The 23,049-nt window shown below is 40.9% G+C and overlaps 1 protein-coding gene across 1 annotated transcript in view; it reads right to left on the bottom strand.

The window, feature by feature from the left end:
- LOC103543158 (stimulated by retinoic acid gene 6 protein-like) overlaps nt 1-23,049 on the bottom strand; it is a 149,892-nt gene that overhangs the window by 125,863 nt on the left and 980 nt on the right. The window contains exon 2 of the mRNA XM_070595825.1: nt 529-686. Within this exon, the coding sequence (XP_070451926.1) occupies nt 529-548 (20 nt within the window). The 5' untranslated portion in view covers nt 549-686. The remainder of the gene's footprint in view (nt 1-528; nt 687-23,049) is intronic.

Genomic DNA, 23,049 nt, shown 5'->3' with positions numbered 1-23,049 from the left:
AGCGGTGCCATGTCTGCATCCAGGATCCGAACTAGCAAAACCCTGGGCTGCTGAAGTGGAGCGCGTGGACTTAACAACTCAGCCACGGGGCTGACTGCTGAGTGAGAATTCTTACTTTCTGACATCTGGGCAGCATCTCAAAGTCCTTTCACATTCTTGCTTCATCTGATCTTCACAAACTTGTGGGTTAGGTAGGACAGGGGTTATTATACTTGATTTGTAAATGAGGAAACTAAGGCTTTAAGATTTGTCAGAAATTACAGAGCCAGGTGTCAAACCCAGGTCCTCTAACACCACATCTGGGCTCTTCCCACTCCACTCTGTGGCTCCAAACTGAAGATGAATGGAAATCTGTTCACTGACCCAGGAACCCATCTGTGGCTCCTTCCTCAGTGCATGCCTGCCTACTAATTAGCTAAACCATGCCTTTCTCCCAGTTTCTTTAATCACCAACCTCAGAGAGGACAGCTGCCAGGAAGCCGTGGTTGTCCAGCTCGTCTTGTCTTAAACCTGATTCTTATAACTCACCTTCCGTTTGTGGAAAGCATCTCAGTAGAAAAGCACCGCCTCAGCCCCAGTGAGCAATCTGCTTCTCTGGATTGTTCTTCGGGCTTCTCTGGCGTCTTGGTTATGACTGCTTCTGATATTCTGGTATTCTGCCCAGTTCTCTTCACAGCACCAAAAAACTTAGAGAAAAGGCAAACATTCAGTCAAATATTTACCAGAGATACGAAAGCAAGTGGGTGGACTTCTTCCTCGTTTTAGAACACTGCTGGCTATTCTTCTGTTCTTCCTCCCCTTCTCATGCTGCAGATACAGGCACTTCCTTTCGATTTCCTCTCTCCCAGGCTCTTGCTGTCTCTTTTTGGCCCCTGCTGTGGGCACTGGCCCCCTGAGCTGTCTGAGCTTTGCCCGGCAGCTGAGGCCTCTTTGAGTGGCTGTAAAAAGCGTTACAGGCAATAAACTAGGACTCTGCCTCAAGGCAATAAACTAGGAAACTAGGACCACTGACTTCAAGATTCCCCTTGGAAACAAGGTCGCCCATTTGCAGGGAGAAGAGGCAGGAAACAAGTTCAAAACTGAACACTGCCCATGTGATGGAGAATGTGATAAGATTTCCCAGTTACCAGAATGTCCCTTGGAGTCTAAATCCATCCCTTCACCTTTGTGCCTGAGGGCTCAGGACGTGGTTATGTCTTCTTCACTTCCTCTGTTCCCTTCTGCCTGCATGGGTTGGTGTTTAGAAAGGTGGAGCCACAACATGGAAGGAGCCTGGGTCCCTGATCAACCCTTCAGACTAGGAATAGCTGTTTGAGGCTTTACATGAATAAGAAACAAACTTCTACTATGTTAGAGCCATTATATACTTTGGAGTTTGTTACAGCAGCTAGTCCTTAATCAATACACCTTCTCCATTCACGCTGCTATAGCCACAGATCCAGCCCTCTTCACCTCCTGCCTGGACTATCCCAAGAGCTCTCTAACAGCCTGCAGCCTCCAGTCTCCATGCTCAGTGCATACACACATCTCCCCAAAGCTCACCTCAGACTTGTCATGCCCTTGCCAAGCATCCTCCCATGGTCCGCACTCCTGACAAGCCTCCCAAGAGATTGCTTCAACCCTTTCTTCCAGCCTAATCCCCCACTGGCTTCCTGCACACATCTATAGGTATTTTAAAGTTGCTTATTCATCCCTAAACATAGCCTTTCATGCTACTCTGGATCTTTAGGGAACAAGAAACAGAGATCCACTCAAATTGCCTAAGTTAACAGGGTTTCCTATCACTGCTCTGCAAGGGCTGGGACCCAACCTGGGAAAGTGTTGGAAACTGGAGCTGCTCTTGGGAATGCCTCCTCCCTCTTGTGGCCAAGGGGTCTCTCTTTCTCGTCTCTCTCCCTCTGGGCACTTTTTCTTTAAGCTGTTCTCTCTGTGGCTCAGCCCCTTTGTTTCCGTATGGTTTCTGCTCTCTTGTGGCTTCAACTCACCACTGTCCTGACTCTAGTTCATGGTATCCTTTCAACTTCTATATCCATTGATCACTGGCCCCTTCCCAGGGTTTCCTCCAGCTCTAATTGCTAAGAGAAAAGATCTGTCCCAGTTTATCTTTTACCCCAGGTAGGTCACAGGCCAGTCTATGCCTTTGTGTTTTTGGCTCAATCACACACCCCTTGTTTTCTTGGACTTCCATAACAAAATACCACACACTGGGGGTCTTAAACAGCAGACATTTATTTCCTCACAATTCTGGAAGCTGAAAGTCCAAGATCAAGGTGTCAGCAGATTTGATTCTCCTAAAGCCTCTCTCCTTGGTTTGCAGAGGGCTGCCTTCTCGCTGTGTCCACATGTGGCCTTTCCTTTGTGCACGTGCATCCCTGGTGTCTCTCTCTGTGTCCTAATCACCTCTTCCTAGAAGAACACCAGTCAGATTTGATTAGGGCCCACCCTAGAGGCCTCATTTTAACTGAATTACCTCTTTAAAGGCCCGGCCTCCAAATACAGTCACATTCTAAGGTACTGGGGGTGGGGCTTCAACATATGGATTTTGATGGGACACAGTTCAGCCCATTATACCCTTGATGTAATGAGCTGTGGTGGAGCAGGAGGGGGTCATGGAGGCAGCGAACAGGTACCATAACTGACAGATTCAGGCCATTTGTGCTTGTCCACTTGGATCCCTTTCCTCCTCCCTACAACACCTCCTCCTACTTCTGCTCATCTCCCTTGTTTTTGGTCATTAAGTCCTACCTCAAGCATAACATCTGGTATAAAGTGTCTTCTGATTGTCATGGTATAGTCTTATTTCTCTTGGCTTGGTCTACATCTCTTTTATGGTACATATGTAGGTCTTCTTTATTTGTTCATTCAAGAATGAACAATGATGGAGAGGTAGTCTGGGGCAGTGGTTCAGAGTGTGGACTTTGGGGCCAATTCCACCATTTACTAGTTGAGTAATTTTGGGCAAGTTACATTGTTAACCTCTCTGATCCTCAGTTTTACCTGAGATAAGTGACACCGACTTCATGGACATGTGAGGTTGAAATTACCTGATATGCATACAATGCTTAGGAGGCCGCCTGACATACAGTAAGCACTCAATGAATGTTAGCTATTGTTGGGCACCTGCTGTCCAGCATGTGCTGACTGGGATGTGAAGTACACAGTCATGCCACAGTTAACTGTGTCCGAGCCTTAGCTCCCTGCTGGATCACAGGGGCTTGGAAGCCATGACTAGATCTGATTCAGCACATCATATGGGAGACAAGGAGGCCCCACAAATGCTTGTTCTCAAAAGTGAAAATAATGAAAGAGGAATGAAAAAGACAGAGAAATATGAAGATGGGGTACAACATAAGTCTCTTCCTGTATGCCTAAAAACAAAGAAATACTGTAAACATGTTTTTTCTAAACCAGGCCCTCACTTTCCTTGGAATAAGCAGTTCTTGGTGCATCCATGCCACATTGTGCCAAGAAAAGGACTGCAAATCTCTTCTTCCAGGCACAAGGAGATGCAATCTCTTCCAGGAGTGCCCATCTGCCAGGTGCTTCCTGGCTCCGTTGCCCAGGCTTCAAAGGGATATTTTTAATTCTTGGATTATCACAGTGGTCTCCCTCACAATTCTACAACTGCTCTCTTCACACCACTCAGGAAGAGCCATTATTGAATTTCTCCTGACTGCCCTGGGGAGGACTGGGAGGGCAGCCACCTTAAAGTGGAAGAAAAGCTAAGACATTTGTTCTAAAATGCTTAACTTCTGGGAAATTTCATCCACAGTAGTAAGGACCCATTTCTAAGTGGCTACCATGCTCCAGACACAGCCTCTCAGAACCTGGAGGCCACACTCTTTGATAGATTTCACTTCCCCTCTCTCATGCTTCCTCATTTTAGTGTTGAATCTAAATGGAGAACTTGACATGTATCTGTGGAACATTTCAACATTTGATTTCTCTCTACCATTTGAATCTATGCAAACCTTTTTGAATATTGCTTCTTCAATCCAATGTCCAGTAATTCCTGTCTGAAGATTTGGGGCATCCAGGTTATTGATAAAAATACTGCATATAGAGTGACATCAGCATCATGGCAGAGTGAGCTTTCCCAGTAATCTGTCCTCTCCACCATACAACAAAAAAAATTCATACTCCAACAGAGGACATCTACACACAACACAGATAACGTCAGACAGATCCACGCAGCCATACAACAGAAGGTGGAGAGGCTGGAGCCGCCCTTGGAGGAGGCAGAATGGGGTAAGAGAAAACTTGGCTTCTTCCCCTAAAGACTGAGATCTGGGACCACGAGAGGTTCCATGAGAGAAGGAACGAGGGAGGGGATGTTCACTCGCAGGAACATCAAGGATCCCAGAGGGCTCAGGCAGCCTAGAGGGAAGCCCTCTACCAGGATGAGAGCTTGTGCAGGGGGTGACCTCATCAAGCCAACACCCCAGGAGAGCAGATAGCGAGAGCAGAGTGAGAAAACCTCAAGAGCACAGAGGAGAAAGTGCCCCTCCACCCACCCGCTCAGCGCAGCTCTAGCGCCTGGGATCTGGGCTGACGCAGAGGGCTCAGAATACACAGCTCTCAAACCCCACCCAGTGGCGATAGGAGGTAACTGCAACCAAATAATACCAGGATGCTAGAAAACAAGAGCCATGCCCTCTAGCAATATCAAACATTATATTAGATCTCCAGACCAGAGAGAAAATGACAAGTACCCAGAAATCAGCCCTGAGGACACAGAAATATAATCTTGAATTCAAAATAGCTATCATCAAAAAACTCAATGGGGTAAAAGAGAAAGTAAACAAACAATTCAACAAGTTCTAGAACTACTTCAAAAAAGAGATTGAAACTATAAAGAAGAATCAATCAGAAATATTAGAGATGAAATACACAATGGAAGAAATAAAACAAAATACAGATTCCATGAACACTCAAGTGGATATCATAGAGGAGCATATCAGTATAATCAAAGATAGACATGTTGAAATGCTTCAGACAGAGGAGGAGAGATAACTAATACTAAAAAGAAATGAAGAAAGTCTCCAAGAAATATCCGACTCAATGAGGAAATGCAACATAAGAATTATAGGTATTCAAGAAGGAGAAGAGAAGTAGAATGGAGCAGAAAGCGTGTTCAAAGAAATAATAGCGGAGAACTTCCCAAACCTGGGGAAAGAGAGGCAAATCTGTGTGGAAGAGGATTCCAGATCTCCTGGATATGTCAATGTAAAAAGACCTACTGCAAGGCATATAGTAGTAGAACTGGCAATAATGAATGACAAAGAAAGAATACTCAGGGCAGCAAGGCAGAAGAAAATAACCTATAAAGGAACCCCTATCAGGCTTTCAGTGGATTTCTCTGCAGAAACCTTACAGGCTAGGAGAGAATGGAATGACATATTCAAATCTTTTAAAGACAAATGTTTTCAGCCAAGAATACTCTATCCAGCAAAAATATCCTTCAGATGTGATGGAGAAATAAAAACTTTCCCAGACAAACAAAAGCTAAGGGAGTTTGTAGCCATGAGACAATCAAGAAATCCTCAAGAAGGCCTTCATACCTGAAAAAAAAAAGGAGTTACAAAGCATGGAGTAGGGAGATAAATAGGTAGACAGAATCAGAATACGATAGCAAATACTCAAGTATGGCATTAAATAAATATAAAGGGCAGGAAAACACCAAAAACAAAGATAGTCTTGACCTTTTAACCACAAACTCACAACACAAGATGGAATAAGATGTGAGAAAAACAACTTAGGAGGGGAAGAGGAAAGGGACTGAATCAGTTTAGACTTAGGAAATAAGACAGAAAATGGACTAACTTATACATGAGATTCTGAATACAAATCTCATGATAACCACTAAACAAAAAATCAGAACAGAGTCACAAATAATAAGGATGAAACAAAGAAACACAATATAAAAAACTACATACTTCAATCAAAAGACACAGAGTGGCAAGATGCATTAAAGAACAAGATGCAACAGGATGCTGCCTCCAGGAAACACATCTCAGCTCCAATGACAAATACAGGCTCCGAGTGAAGGGGTGGAAGATGATACTCCAAGCTAATGGCAAACAAAAGAAAGCAGGTGTCGCAATACTTATATCAGACAAAAGAGACTTCAAGATAAGACAGGTAAAGAGAGACAAAGAGGGGCAGTATATAATGATCACAGGGACATTCCATCAAAAAGAAATAACACTTATAAATATCTATGCACCCAACAGAGGAGGACCAAATTTCATAAAGCAACTATTAACAAACCTAGAAGAAGATATTAATAATGACACAATAATAGTAGGGGACCTCAACACTCCACTCACATCAATGGATAGATCATCCAGACAGAAAATCAACAAGGAAACAGTAGAATTAAATGAAAAGGTAAACCAGTTGGACTTAATAGACATATACAGAACACTCCATCCAAAAACAGCAGAATACACATTCTTCTCAAGTGCGCACGGAGCATTCTCAAGGATAGACCATACCTGATCACAATGCTATAAAGCTAGAAATTAATTACAAGAAAAAAGCTGAGAAAGGGACAAAGATATGGAGACTAAACAACACGCTATTGAACAAGCAATGGATCGTTGAAGAAATCAAAGGAGAAATAAAAAAATATCTGGAGACAAATGAAAATGATAACATATCATACCAACTCATACAGGATGCAGCAAAAACCATATTAAGAGGGAAATTCATTGCAATACAGGCTCACCTTATCAAACAAGAAAAAATCCACATAAGCAACCTAAAATAACACCTAACTGAATTAGAAAAAGAACAAACAAAGCCCCAAGTCAGCATAAAGAGAGAAATAGTAAAAAATCAGAGCAGAAATAAATGCTATTGAAACAAAAAAGGCAGTGGAAAGGATCAAACAAAGAGCTGGTTCTTTGAGAAGATAAATAAAATTGACAAACCCCTAGCCAGACTTACAAAGAAAAAAAGAGAGAAAGCTCAGATAAATAAAATTAGACATGAAAGAGGAGAAATATCAACAAATACCACAGAAATACAACGGATTATAAGAGAATACTATGAAAAACTATATGCCAACAAAATGGACAATCTAGAGGAAATGGGTAAATTCTTAGACTCTTACTACCTCCCAAAGCTAATCAAGAATAAACAGATAATCTGAATATACCAATCACAAGGAAAGAGATTGAAACAGTAATCAAAAGCATCCCAAAGAATAAAAGCCCAGGACCAGACAGCTTTCCTGGGGAATTCTACCAAACCTTCAGAGAGGATTTAATACCTATCCTTCTCAAGCTATTCCAAAAAATTAGGGAAGATGGAACACTTACTAACACATTTTACGAGGCCAACATCACTCTGATACCAAAGCCTGATAAGGACAACACAAAAAAGGAAAACTACAGGCCAATATTGCTGACGAACATAGAAGCAAAAATCCTCAACAAAATATTGGCAACCCAAATACAGAAATACATCAAAAGGATCATTCATCATGATCAAGTGGGATTTATACCAGGGACACAGGGATGGTTTAACATCCACAAATCAATCAATGTGATACACCACATCAACAAACTGAGGAATAAAAACCACATGATCATCTCAATAGATTCAGAGAAAGCATTTGACAAGATCCAACAGCCATTTATGATAAAAATCCTTAAATTGGTGATAGAAGGAAATTACCTCAACATAATAAAGGCCATATATAACAAACCCACAGCCAACATCATACTCAAAGGGCAAAAACTGAATGCCATTCCCCTAAGAACAGGAACAAGAAAAGGATGCCCACTATCACCACTCTTACTCAACATCGTACTAGGGGTTTTGGCCAGAGCAATTAGGCAACAGAAAGGAATAAAATGAATCCAAATAGGGAGTGAAGAAGTGAAACTCTTGCTGCTTGCAGATGACATGATCTTATATATAGAAAACCCTAAAGAATCCATTGGAAAACTATTAGAAATAATTAACAACTACAGTAAAGTTACGGGGTACAAAATGAACCTACAGAAATCAGTTGCATTTCTATACTCTAATAACGAACTTACAGAAAGAGAACTCAAGAATACAATTCCATTTACAATCAGAACTAAAAGAATAAAGTACCTAGGAATAAATTTAACCAAGGAGATGAGGGACGTATACAATGAAAAGTATAAGACATTACTGAAAGAAATAGACAATGATGTAAAGAGATTCCATGCACATGGATTGAAAGACTAAACATAGTTAAAATGTCCATACTACCCAAAGCAATCTACAGATTCAATGCAATCCCAATCAGAATCCCAATGATTCTTCACGGAAATAGAACAAAGAATCCTAAAATTCATATGGGGCAACCAAAGAGCCCAAATTGCAAAAGAAATACTGAGAAAAAAGAACAAAGCTGGAGGCATCACAATCCCTGACTTCAAAATGTACTACAAAGCCATAGTGATCAAAACAGTATGGTACTGGTACAAAAACAGGCACACAGATCAATGGAACAAAATCAGAAGCCCGGAAATAAAACCACACATCTACAGACAGTTAATCTTTGACAGAGGTGCCAAGAACATACAAAGGAGAAAAGATAGTCTCTTCAATAAATGGTGTTGGGAAAACTGGACAGCCACATGCAAAAGAATGAAAGTAGACCGTTATCTCGTGCCATACACAAAAATTAACTCAAAATGGATCAAAGACTTGAAGATAAGTCCTGAAACCATAAAACTCCTGGAAGATAATACAGGTAGTAAACTCTTTGACACTGAACTTAAAAGGATCTTTTTGAATACCATGTCTTATCAGTCAAGGAAAACAAAAGAAAAAATAAACAAGTAGGACTTCATCAGACTAAAGAGCTTCCGCAAGACAAAAGAAAGTAGGATCAAAACAAAGAGACAACCCAAGAATTGGGAGAAAATATTTGCAAATCATATATCTGACAAGGGGTTAATCTTCATAATGTATAAGGAACTCACACAACTGAACAACAAAAAAAACAAACAACCCAATCAAAAAAATGGGCAGAGAATATGAACAGACATTTTTCCAAAGAATATATACAGATGGCCAATAAACACATGAAAAGATGTTCAACATCACTAATCATCAGGGAAATGCAAATCAAGGATACCAACTTACACCTGTTAAAATGGCTATAATCACTAAGACTAAAAATAACAAATGTTGGAGAGGGTATGGAGAAAAGGGAGTATGGGTAGTATGGACATTTTAACTATGTTTATTCTTCCAATCCATGTGCATGGAATCTCTTTCCATCTCTTTACATCATTATCTAATTCTTTCAGTAATGTCTTATACACTGCTGGTGGGAATGCAAAATGGTGCAGCTACTATGGAAAACAGTATGGACATTCCTCAAAAAACTAAAATAGAACTGCCATATGACCCAGCTATCGCACTACCGGGTATCTACCCAAACAATTTGAAATCAACAATCCAAAGTAATATATGCACCCCTATGTTCATTGCAGCACTATTCACAATAGCCAAGACATGGAAGCAACCCAAGTGCCCATTGACCAATGATTGCATAAAGAAGATGTGGTATATATATATATATATATATATATATATATATATATACACAATGGAATACTACTCAGCCATAAAAAAGACAAAAATCATCCCATTTGCAACAACATGGATGGACCTGGAGGGAATTATCCTAAGTGAAATAAACCAGACTGAGAAAAGACAAACACCAGATGATTTCACTCATATGTGGAATACGAACAAACACATGGACAAAGAGAACAGTCCAGTGGTTACCAGGGGAAGGGAGGTGGGGGGTGATCACAGGGGGTGAAGGGGAGCACTTATGTGGTAACAGTCAAGAAATAATGTACAACTGAAATTTCACATTGATGTAAACTATTATGAACTCAATTTAAAAAAATACTGACTAGAACAGAGCCCTATAGCACTTTACTGGAGACCTCTTTCCAAGAGCTAAGTCCACAGGAGATCTGGACTGACTGTCATGTGCCATCCACCTCTCCTGCCCTCACCCATCCATTCATGTCACAAATATTCACGAAGTACCTGTGCACCAAGAAGGAGGCTAGTCCCTGAGGATGACGCTCTAGGGACACAGCTTGTGCCCTCTTCCCAGGTTGGCCACGATCCTGGCTTAAGCATGATATCCTCCTTGGGGCGGGTTCCGGTGCTTTTCAAATGATCACAGATGGAATGCAGAGTGAGGGAAGAGAGTACTGCACCAGAAGGCAAGCTGGGACAAATTGCTGGGATGCGGCTGCTCAGGCACCAAGAGGAGCAGCAGATCAGACTCTGCAAAGGCCATTTCCAGAGCGCCAGGAGGGGAACCCATTTAAACTGAAGGCCAACCATGCAGAGAAAAAGGAATCCCTAGCTAGGACACCCAGACACCTAGTCCTCACCCCAGCTCTTCCCTGAAGGGCTCTGTGACTTTGAGCAAGTCCCGTCCTATCCTGTGCTACAGTCACCCCTCTAGAAAGTGAGGATGTCATGGGTGGTCTCAAAAGACCCTTTCTCCCCACCTGACCCAGCTCAGGTGTCACCTCTGTGAAACCTTCCCTGATCTCTCTCACTGACCCCAGTGCTTCAGGCAGACTCACAGCTCTGAGCATTTGGTGACTATCTGCATGCATTTCCATTCTCTCCTCCCGACCCAGAGCGCCTTACCCCAGCACTTTGGCTCATTTGAATTACTAGGAAATATATATTGAACTAACGCATGAGGACAATGTCATTGCTAGATCTGTAATCCCTACATTGTTCACAAGGTGGCAATGTGCACAGGTGGCCACAACGCAAACCTTGCATTTTGGTGGATGCCCTGGGAAAGGATGCTGGAGGGACAAACTAAGAACCTAGAAGGACTTTCCTCAAAGACGTGTCCTCTCGATCCCCAGTGGGTCTGTGCTGTCCCCTTCCCCTCCACCGTTACAGTGTCAGCCTGTCAGACAGCAATACAGGCCTGAGCTCCCAGGGCCAAGTCTGGATTCCACATTTCCAAGCTTTTCAGCTGGCTGGGCCAGGCCAGTGGTCTAGCCCTCACTGACCTCTTGGGCCTCTCCTCGCATCCTTCCACATCTGCACGCAGCACTGCAGCTGGGCTGTGCTTTCTGCTCGCTCCTGACTGTGCCATGTTCTCTCTGGTCTTCATGCCTTCGGATACACAGTTCCCTCTCTTTGCCTTCCTTCCAGAGATCACCTACGGGCTCTCCAAGATTCAGTTTAGGGCATACCTTTTCCAGAAAGCCTCCTTGACAGTTTTCCCCCAGCACTTTTCTATAGCAGAGTTTACGGAACTGAAATTTCTCCTTACCTGTCTCACTGAGGCCGCTGTATTGAGCTCACCATGCCTGGCTTACTCATCTGTGTCCCACCCCCACCCCCACCCCCTGCACAGCCTGACATGCAGTCATAGGCCCTCTGGGAGCTTCTGAATGAGGAATGAATCAATGAATCCACCAATTAGGGATGTGATGTAGCAAGATGAACAGAGAACCATCTCTCCCCAACAGAGGAGACATTTGAGATAAGAGAAAACTACTATATTTTCACGTGGACACTGGCCCTGGAAGGGAACAAATGCTCCTTAGCACAATAAAGACACTTTATTACTTTGAAAGGAGAATGGCCAAAGGCATGTTGAAAGGAGGCAAATGCTTTCCTCACGTGAGACTAGGACACGCTGTCTTCTAAGAAAATGAATCCTGCCTTTGGCAAGGTGACTTCTCTTTCAATTATTTATGAGGAAATTGATGGCAGCTGTTTAACTCTCCTGATAGGAAAGGAAGTTCCAGGGTCTCCCACTTGGCTCTGCTCCTTACTCCATGGGTCACAGAATGGACACCGGGGTTCTGCCATTGCCAAATGTGTCTGTTGTATTCGGGGCCTGAGGAAATAACCAGGGGGTTCACTGTGATTTGAATGTGAGCCATGATTGCTGTAAGCCCCTCTGACTGTGGGCTACAGTGGACCACTCTAGTCAATGGCTGGAGGTCCCTCTAGGGAGCCTTACAGGAGGATTAAAGAATTTGTACAGAGTCCTTCTTCAAGGGTACCCGGGCTCCTCTTCTAGACTAGGTCTGAAAACTGGATAAGAGACCTTGGCTCTCCACTGTGGGGATTCAAATCAGCTTTTGGACACCAGACCTGGAGTTTGTCCCACTGTACAGAGCCAGTAACATTTTAGTAGGATGCTATTTCATTCCTAGGAATGTTGTTGACAACTAGCTAATGCCAAAGGTCCCTGTGGGTCAAAACATTGTCATGTGCACTTCACCCTACTGCCCATCATGGTACCTGTGCCCTACTATGTGTTTGGTGGTTACATGCTGCCACTTAGCCTCTGCTGTTCTGGGATCCCATCATCCCCAGTGGACTTGGGGAGTCCATCTCAATGATGGCAACTCTCATCGTCATATGTGGCAAACCAGAGACCTCTTCAAAGATACTTGTGCTCTGTCACAGACAAATTTCCTAATGTCATAGGGAAGGGAATGTGCTCTGGGCCTCTGTGCGGAAAGTAGTGGGTGGGTGGGTGTGCAGATTGTCCATAATAAATCTATTCCAACATCTCCCCTAAGCCTTTTGATTCCTCCCTTCACAACACACTTGGGAGGTACTGGCCTCTCGACATGACTAACTGTAGGTCATCACTGAGTCTCAGTTTCACTTAAACAGCTAAGTAAAATGTAGAGTCACTTCCAGCTGCACAAACCAACACATTAAACCCAGAATCTCAGGTAAATGCACCTGTATCAATAAATTCAACTCAATACAGAGTTGTATTGTATTCTGTCCTCCTTGGTCTCACACCTTAGAATCCACTCTTGCACATATCCCCCAATTTACTGCAATGTGATTTAGCAAAATCTTGCCATTCTTTTGGTACAGCAGTTATATTTTCCAAGATCAGGCTTTGTACTTGTCCTGCTCAAGCATGTGGAGCTCTGATGCCAATTGTGAGTGGCCACAAGAGGTGGGTGGCTTAGGTCTTGAGGAGAAAAAGATATCTTGCAAGGTAACTTCCTATATATATGCTGCAGATAAGAGACACACTTCAGACCTAAAGACACTCACAAACTGAAAGTGAAAGGATGGAAAAAGATACTCCATGTAAATGGCAAAGAAAAGAAAGTGGTGGGTAGCAATACTTATATCAGACAAAATAGACTTTAAAACAAAAACTGTAACAAGAAACAAAGAAGGGCACTACATAATGATAAAGGGAACAATCCAAGAAGAAATATATCTATGTACCCAACACAGGAGCACCTAAATACATAAAGCAATTATTAACAGACATAAAAGGAGAAATAAACAGTAACACAATAATAGTAGGGGACTTCCACACTCCACTGACACCAAAGGATAGATTATCCAAACAGAAGATCAATGAGGAAACATTGGCCTTAAATGACACATTAGACCAGATGGACTTAGTAGATATATACAGAACATTCCATCCAAAACCCACAGAATACACATTCTTTTCAAATGCACATGGAACATTCTCCAGGACTGCTCACATATTAGGACACAAAGCAAGTCTCAATAAATTTAAGAAGATCAAAATAATACCAAGCATCTTTTCTGACCACAAACGTATGAAACTAGAAATCAACTATAGGAATAAAATCAGAAAAGCCACAAAAATGTGGAGATTAAACAAAATGCTACAGAACAACAACTGGGTCAATGAAGAAATCAAAGGAGAAATAAAAAAATACCTAGAGACAAATGAAAATGAAAATACGACATGCCCAAATCAATGCGATATAGCAAAACTGGTTCTCAGAGGGAAGTTTCTAGCAATTCAGGCCTACCTCGACAAACAAGAAAAATCCCAAATAAACAATCTAACAATGAAACTAAATGAACTGGAAAAAGAAGAACAAACAAAGCCCCAAATCAGTAGAAGAAAGGAAATAATACAAATCAGAGCAGAAATTTTAAAAATAGAGACTAAAAAAACAATATAAAAGATTAATGAAACCAAGAGCTAGTTCTTTGAAAAACTAAACAAAACTGACAAACCTTTAGCTAGACTCACCAAGAATAAAAGAGAGAAGGCTCAAATACATAAAATCAGAAATGAAAGAGGAGAAATTACAATGGATACCTCAGAAATACAAAAGATTACAAGAGAATCTATGGAAAGCTATACACCAACAAATTGAATAATCTAGAAGAAATGGATAAATTCTTAGAATCATATAACCTTCCAAAACTGAAGCAAGAAGTAGAGAATTTGATAGACCAATCACCAGTAAGGAGATCAAAAGAGTAATCAAAAACCTCCCAAAAAATAAAAGTCCAGGACCAGATGGCTTCACTGGTGAATTCTACAAAACATTCAAAGAAGACTTAATATCTATCCTTCTCAAACTCTTCCAAAAATTGAAGAGGAGGGGAGGCTTCCTAACTCATTCTATGAGGCCAACATTACCCTGATACCAAAACCAGACAAGGAGAACACAAAAAAAGAAAATTACAGGCCAATATCACTGATGAACATCGATGCAAAAATCCTCAACAAAATACTAGCAAACTGAATGCAATAATACATTTTAAAAATCACACATCATGATTAAATGAGTTTTATTCCAGGGGTGCAAGGATGGTTCAACATCCACAAATCAATCAATGTGATACACCACATTAACAAAATGAAGAATGAAAACCACATGATCATCTCAATAGATGCAGAGAAAGCATTTGACAAGATACAGCATCCATTTATGATAAAAACTCTAAATAAAATGGATATAGAAGGAATATACCTCAACACAATAAAGGCCATATATGACAAACCCACAGTCAACATCATACTCAATGGGGAAAACCTGAAAGCTATCCCTCTAAGAACAGGAACCAGACAAGGATGCCCACTGTCACCACTCTTATTTAACATAGAATTGGAAGTCCTGCCCAGAGCAATCAGGCAAGAAAAAGAAATAAAAGGGATCCAAATAGGAAAAGAAGAAGTGAAACTGTCACTATTTGTAGACAACATATTTTATATACAGAAAACCTCAAAGAATCCACTAAAAAACTTTTAGAAATAATAAATGAATACAGTCAATTCACAGGATACAAAATCAACATCCAAAAATCAGTTGTGTTTCTACACACTAACAATGAAGTAGCAGAAGGAGAAGTGAAGAATACAATCCCACTTACAATTGCAACAAAAAGAATAAAATACCTAGGAATAAAATTAACTGAAGAGGTGAAAGATCTGTACACTGAAAACTATAAAACATTGTTGAAAGAAATTGAAGAAGACACAAAGAAAGGGAAAGATATTGTGTGCTCTCGGATTGGAAGAATTAACATAGTTGAAATGACCGTACTTCCTAAAGCAATGTATAGATTCAATGCAATCCCTATCAAAGTTCCAGCAACATTTTTCACAGAAAAAGAACAAAGAATCCTAAAATTTATATGGAACAACAAAAGACCCCGAATAGCCAAACGAATCCTGAGGAACAAGAATAAAACTGGAGCTATCACACGCTCTGATTTCAAAATATACTACAAACATATAATAACAAAAACAGCATGGTACTGGCACAAAAACAGACACACAGATCAATGGAACAGACTCGAGAGCCCAGAAATAAACCCATACATCTATGGACAGCTAATTTTCGACAAGGGAGCCAAGAGCATACAACGGAGAAAGGAGAGTCTCTTCAATAAGTGGTGTTGGGAAAATTAGACAGCCACATGCAAAAGAATGAAAGTAGACCATTATCTTACACCACGCACAAAAATTAACTCAAAATGGATTAAAGACTTGAATGTAAGACCTGAAACCATGAAAGTTCTAGAAGAAAACATAGGCAGTATGCTCTTTGACATGGGTCTTAGCAGCATTTTTTCAAATACCTTGTCTGATGGGGCAAAGGAAACAGCAGAAAAAATAAACAAATGGGACTACATCAAACTAAAAAGCTTCTGCACAGCAAAGGAAACCATCAACAAAACAAAAAGACAACTTAACAATTGAGAGAACATATTTGCAAACCATATGTCAGATAAGGGGTTAATATCCAAAATATACAAAGAACTCATATGTCTCAAAGAACTAAAAAACCAACAACTCAATTAAAAAATGGGCAAAAGATCTGAACAGAGATTTCTCCAAAGAAGATATATGGATGGCCAACAGCATATGAAAAGATGCTCAACATCATTAGCTATCAGGGAAATACAAATCAAGACTACAATGAGGTATCACCTCACTCTGGTCAGAATGGCTATAATTAACAAGACAGGAGACAACAAGTGTTGGAGAGGGTGTAGAGAGAAGGGAACCCTTGTACGCTGGTGGTGGGAGTGCAAACTGGTGCAGCCATTATGGAAAACAGTATGGAGTTTCCTCAGAAAATTACGAATAGGTCTACCATATGACCCAGCTATTCCACTGCTGGGCATTTATCCAAAGAACTTGAAAACAGAAAAGCATAAAGATACATGCACCCCTACATTCATTGCAGCATAATTCACAATAGCCAGACTTGGAAGCAACCTAGGTGCCCATCAAGGGATGAATGGATCAAGAAGATGTGGTATATATACACAACGGAATACTACTCAGCCATAAGGAACGATGAAAATCCGGCCATTTGTGACATGGGTGGACCTTGAGGGTACTATACTAAGTGAAATAAGTCAGAGGGAGAAAGTCAAATACCATATGATCTCACTCATAAGTACAAGACACAAACAATGACAAACAAACACATAGAAACAGAGATTGGATTGGTGGTTACCAGAGGGGAAGGAGGCGGGGGAAGAGGGCAAAAGCGGTGATTAGGCACATGTGTGGTGATGGATTGTAATTAGTCTTTGGGTGGTGAACATGATGTAATCTACACAGAATTCGAAATATATTATGATGTGCACCTGAAAGTTATGTAATGTTATAATCCAATGTTACTGCAATAAAGTAAAATAATAATAATAAATACTTTTAATATCAACCCAATTAAAAAAAAAGCTATAGGCCAAAGGTGGAGTCACTTGCTCCCAGGACAGCAAACCAAGACTGAATTGCCATTTCAAGCCCTCCAGGAACATGACTGTAAATGGGAATTCCTGATCAACACCACTGAGCTAATCTGATTGATAAGCCCTGCTGCTCTTCACCCAGAAATAGATGACTCTTCCTAAAACAATCTTTTTTTCTTTTTAATAACTTTCATGTCCCACAAAATTTCTGCCTATAAATACCTTTTATTTTGTGTAGCTCCTCAGAGACCCCTCCCACCTACTAGATGGGATGCTGCCTGATTCATGAATTATTGAATAAAGTCAACTTTATTCAAACCCACTTAGTCAAACTTCTGTTCATCAACACTACCTATGTATCTACCTTCATATCTATTTGCGTATCTCCCAATGCTGTGAAAAGAAATGGAACGTATATTATCAAAGAAAAACCGATGACAGTTATCAAGGGACCCAAAATTTAGTTACTGTCAACCAACTTGGGTAAGTCAATCTCATTTCTCTAGGCTTCAGTCTACTTATTCGTACAACAGAGGATTATATTAGAGCATTTGAAAAGAACTTTCCAGTCCTAAAATTCGTCATTTACAGTAGATTCCCCCAATTAAAATCGCTAATATTTCTTTAAATGAACTTTTTTATAAGCTGAGCACAATGAGAGAAATATCAAGCAGTCAGTTATGGGCTTCCTGTCCATTTGTTGATTATTTTTTCTTAATTACTCCTTTTTGATGCCTCATCTTGAGTCCTTTCCATCTCCCACTCCAGAGTGGGGAAAAATAATGAAACTATTTCATAAAATTATCTTGAATTATGCAGTCACTCTTCCCTTAGAAAATAAATGTATTTAGGGGCCAGCCCACTGGTGTAGTGGCTAAGTTTGCACACTCCGCTTTGGCAGCCTGGGGTTCACCGGTTCAGCTCCTGGGCATGGACCTACATGCCTCTCATCAAGCCATGCTGTGGCAGTGTCCCACATAGAAGAACTAGAAGGACTTACATCAAGGATTTACAACTATGCCCTGGGGCTTTGGGGAGGAAAAAAAAAAAGAGGAGGATTGGGAACAGATGTTAGCCAAGGGCCAATCTTCCTCACAGGAGAAAAAAAGCATACCTAAAAAAAAAGAAAAGAAATATATTTCCAACAATGTATGTATGCCAAAAACTTAAAATAATCCAGGAGTACTAAGAAGAATTGGTTATTACACATAGACTTACAGAACATGTGTTATTATTGTTTTCCAAATAACATACACAATACAGAATTTGTTGTACTTTCTGTTAAAACGAAATCTAAGACTTTCTCATGGGAAAAATATATCCCCTACGACCACCAGTGGAAAACAAATTTTTAGGTATATACTGTAATATAAAAATAATAATAAGTAAAAAGATAGAAATGGGTAAAGACAAACAAGCTAGAAAAACACAGGGCTAACTCTTAAAATTAACACAATAGTGATTCTTTTATAATTGCAATTCAAATGAAACAATGATGAAGTTTAAAGGTATTGATTGTAAAAAATCAAAATCATACAATAAAATTATGGGAAACAGGATTAGAAGATGCAGGAAGCAGAATTAGTTTGAAGTGAAGAAAATGCAGGCAGCAAGATAAGAAAAAAGGTTCTACTTCATAAAATGCAACGAGAAGAGGTCGTTTAGAGCTCAGGAAAAATAATCATGGAACTACTTCAATGTTCAGTAGGTGTACTCAAAACAGCATGCATGAGAAAATACTAATTTAAAATACTTCATTTAAGAAAACCTACAAAAATAAATTCTGCAGCAAGCTTAAATTAGTTGACTACTATCTTAACATGGCAATAACATTGCATCGTGAAACAAAATCAGGAAAGGTTACACAATAAGCTACGTGAAATCACAGGCTGTGTTACCCTGGAAGATAAAACATCACAACCCTGGTAATGATATGAATGGTGTAAATAAACACAATGTAAATAAACAAGTGGATCTGTAGTTCATTAAGTGCATCCTCCATTTTATTATTTCTATTTTTTCACACCTGTAGCCTGTCACTGATTTATTTTTACTAGACGGAAAATGAAGAAATTAAACATTATACAAGCACATTAGCTTAATTTAGATTGAGTTTCCGTCCACCTGTAAGTTTATTATTTGATAATAACTAAGATATCAATGACAATAGTTGTCAAAAAAACACATTTGTTTCCAAAGGATCAGCAAAAGTAAATGCTTTTTGGTTCATTGAAAGCCATTCCAATAGCAAATCTGATAGAAATAAGCACACTTTACTCAACACCAAACCAGCTATATACCTAACATGTGACTGACTGCTGGCGGAGCGGATGGAGTGTGCAGAGTTGTCCCCTGAGGTCTCTCTGGACTGCCCAAGCCCACGTCTAAGTTGGAGGAGAGACATACGCTTTACACCCTTCGCACTTCACCCTTGATCCCCATCTCAGGCATTTACAGGCTGGTATACATTCATTTCTTACAGAAAGCAAGATTTTGAGGCCAAAATGTAAACCTCTAAAACTTTAAAATTATACATGAAATGAGCAATACATTATTGTTTAGAATGAAAAGGGGGGTAATGTTTTGATTATGTAGTATGCATCAGGCAAGAATGGGATGCTTTTCTGAGGAGATCTTATTTAAACTCCACACTGAACTTGAAAGAAACAACTGTGAAACTGTCTTCCCCACAGAAGTCCTACGAAAATTACTAAAGGAAAATAGAATGTAGAGCCCTCATTAATACGACTGCGTTCAACAAGCAGGTAAGACTATAGCATGAGGCCACCTCTGCAAGAACAAAGTCAATGTTCTCTCAAAACGTTCTTTCCCAGCAAAACCTAAGTCTCACATCCACATTAATAGTAAATGTGGGGGACATGGGAAAACTATCAACCACCGACCATAATGCACGGAACAGAGTCCTGTGGTGGGAGCCAGCTCAAAAGCCTTCAAAGAGATCTTCTCAGCTTCATCCTAACCAGCTGTGAAAAACAGAGAAAATGGATGATTCAGCAATGAATCGTGAGGGATTCTTCACCTCTGCGCCCAAATGAAGGAGAATAATGTCTACTTGGTAATCATAATTTAAAAAGTGTTTTGTTTTTATCTAAACAGAAAATCAAGAGAATACGTTGAGAGAGAAGACTGAAGTCAGAATCCTGGGAAACACCAAGATTAGAATAGACAGGGAGAGTGAGTTCTTCAAAGAGACCAGAGAGACAAGGTCAAGGGAGCAAGAGAAAAAAGCGAAACAGTTGGTTTCACAGAAACCAAAAGGATCAGATTGTTTAAAGAAATGGTGGGAAACATCATTATAATTTCCTATTTTATTTTCTCCCTTCAAGTTGTTTCCTCTTCATTCCTTCTCCTTCTTTGTAAAGAATTATGACCATTTTACCTTTTGAGAGGATTTTGTCCTAATGATTCACTTTATACATGAAGAAACTGTGTCACAATTTACAAAATCTCAAACAACTACTGCTTGTCCTTGCTGCTGTCATTCAGGATGAAAATAGTCCTAATCCAGTATTTAAGCTAAAGCTGGGTCATCTTCCCAGCTATAGTTTTAAGTAAACATTGCAATCATCCTCAGAAGAAAATAAGCAAAAAGTGGAGGGAAACTATCATATGCAATAAACTGATTTTTCATGAAAAAATATCATAATCCAGGTAGATACGAAAACTATACGTTCTTCACGTGGTTATTACTATTGATCCAAAATTGCCTGCAGAGGAACACAAGGGGGCAGGCTGAGGTAGAAAAATAGTCCCAAGAACTTCCTTGGAGCAGTTCTGTCTTGACTGGCATGGTTAGAAGGAAGATCTACGCCGACTGCAAGTAGCAGCAGGGCACTGGGAGGTGACCACAAGCCGTGGTCCATGGGAAAGAAAACAATACATCTGCTTGTGTCTTCCAATTTATACACTATCTACCACATGAAGTGGGGTTTTTCTTTCTCCACACATATTTTTAAAACCACTCTTATGAAGATAAATCTTCCAAAGGTAGAGGTGTAGAATTAAGCTATATTCTACAGCCCATGTGTTAAAAAACGAAATTTAACCAAGTGCATTGGAAGATCCAGTTGGCTTTGTTAAGCGACTCATGGATGGGGCAGCATTCCATCCAGCAAGGAGAAGGGCGCTCCCTATCTCTTTTGTTTTCAAGTCCTGTTTTGCTCATTTACATTATGTTTCCTTCACATTATTAGACAATCTGGAATTTCTGCATGTATACTCAATCACATATTTACAAATACACCGTCACACTAGACATGTATTTTGTAATTGCTATTTCACAAAACGATATATTACAAACAGCTTCTCATTTCAGCTAACTACATCTCCTTCCTCATTTAATGCCCACAGAATCCTCCATTGTTGGATGCATCATGATTTACTGAATCATTGACCATCAGAGGGCAGTTAGGTTGTTTCCAATTGTTGCCGTAGTGAGCAACTCCAGATGCGACCTGCACACATAGTGATCCTTTCCTTAGGAGAGATTCAGGGAAGAGCACAGAGGGCCAAGGGCGTGAGCACTTTACAAGGCCATTCCAGGTAAAGATAGCACCCTCCTGATTGAAAGTAATTATTAATAAGTACTGGGAGCCGTGTTGAGGGCTATACCGACGTTATATTTAGTTCTCATCACGACCTACCTCCACCCCATGATGCTTGACCACACCCATTCGACATGTCTGCTAGTAAGCGGGGAGCAGGAGCAGGCCAGGCAGCCAGCCCTGCTCTGACCACCACACAAAATGGCTTTTGTAGGGGCTGCTGTTGGGGATAAGGACATTCTCTGAAAGACAGCAAATTGGGAAGGAACTGGGCTTGAAAAACAAAATGGACACCCCCCAAGAGTGCTATAGCTGGTCTTCCCAGACTCCAAGAGGCTTTCTCCATCTCTAGGAGGACAGAAAAGAAAGAAAACAGCACTGGGCAAATGCGGGCTAGGGGGTGAAGGCAGGAGAAGCCACCCATAAAGCCTGGTCAGCAAGTCCCTCTTCTGTCCAACTTCTTCGCTTGGCCACACATGAAACTCCAGCCATCAGGACTCCCTTGGGTTTCACGTCTGGGTTCCCTGCCAGGACTGGCCAGGGACTGCCTCAGGGCAGACACAGAGTCTGCATGAATAAATAACTGACTCCAAGGACCTGTTCCACCGTCTCTTTCCAACATGCGCTCCCCACTAAGCCACAGACACGCTGACACTTGTGCACCAGGGCATCCATCAGAGCATTATTTGCAGTAACAAAAGTACCAAAAATAACTGGTTAAATAACCACAGTTTTTGTGCCATTAAACACTGTACAAAGTTAAAAAGCCCAAGTCCAATCCAAAACATGTCACCATCTCATCACAACCAAAGTCACCTGACTGTGAGATGCACCACGACTTCATGTTGCACTAGGGGGAAAAAAGCCAACTCAGCTATGCTCCATTGATGGTACAAGAAATCGGATCTCAGAGATGGTCAGAGGTGGGGAAACCACGGGAAATACCATAGGTGGAAAAACCAAGTGCAAGTAATGTGTAGGGCATGCTACTGTGTGTGTGCTGTGTGTGTGTGTGTGTAAAGGAAGGGGTTATACAATCAGTCGTGCTTCTACCGTCATACAAAATTCCTAGAAATATACACAAGAACCCGTTAACAAGAGCGGCCTCTTAAGGCTAGGTTGGGGCATCGGGACACAACAGTGGAAAGGAAAAGCTCCTTTCATCATTACTTCTATTTGTAAACTCTGAAATTTTAAACCATATATTCCCTTTTTAAAATAAAACTTTGAAAACTACTAAAAGCAAAAGAAAAGAGTGCACCCTTCTCGATTAAGGTGCCTGGTATTCGGAGCCAGCCTTGGATCTGGAAACCGTTACATCCAGTTCTAGATCTACTAGCGCGACCTCAGGCAAGTTCCCGCCCCAACTGGGTCTCCAAGGGCCCTGGGTGTCAGAGAGCTAGCCTCGGGACATCCCTCGGGCTCGGAGCCCCAGGCCGGCCGGGAGCCCACCCCGCCG

The sequence above is a fragment of the Equus przewalskii genome, chromosome 26, assembly GCF_037783145.1.
Source record: "Equus przewalskii isolate Varuska chromosome 26, EquPr2, whole genome shotgun sequence".
Classification (NCBI taxonomy): Eukaryota; Metazoa; Chordata; class Mammalia; order Perissodactyla; family Equidae; genus Equus; species Equus przewalskii.
Note: the sequence above shows the minus strand (reverse complement) of the source record. Positions and strands in the feature narration are given on the sequence as shown.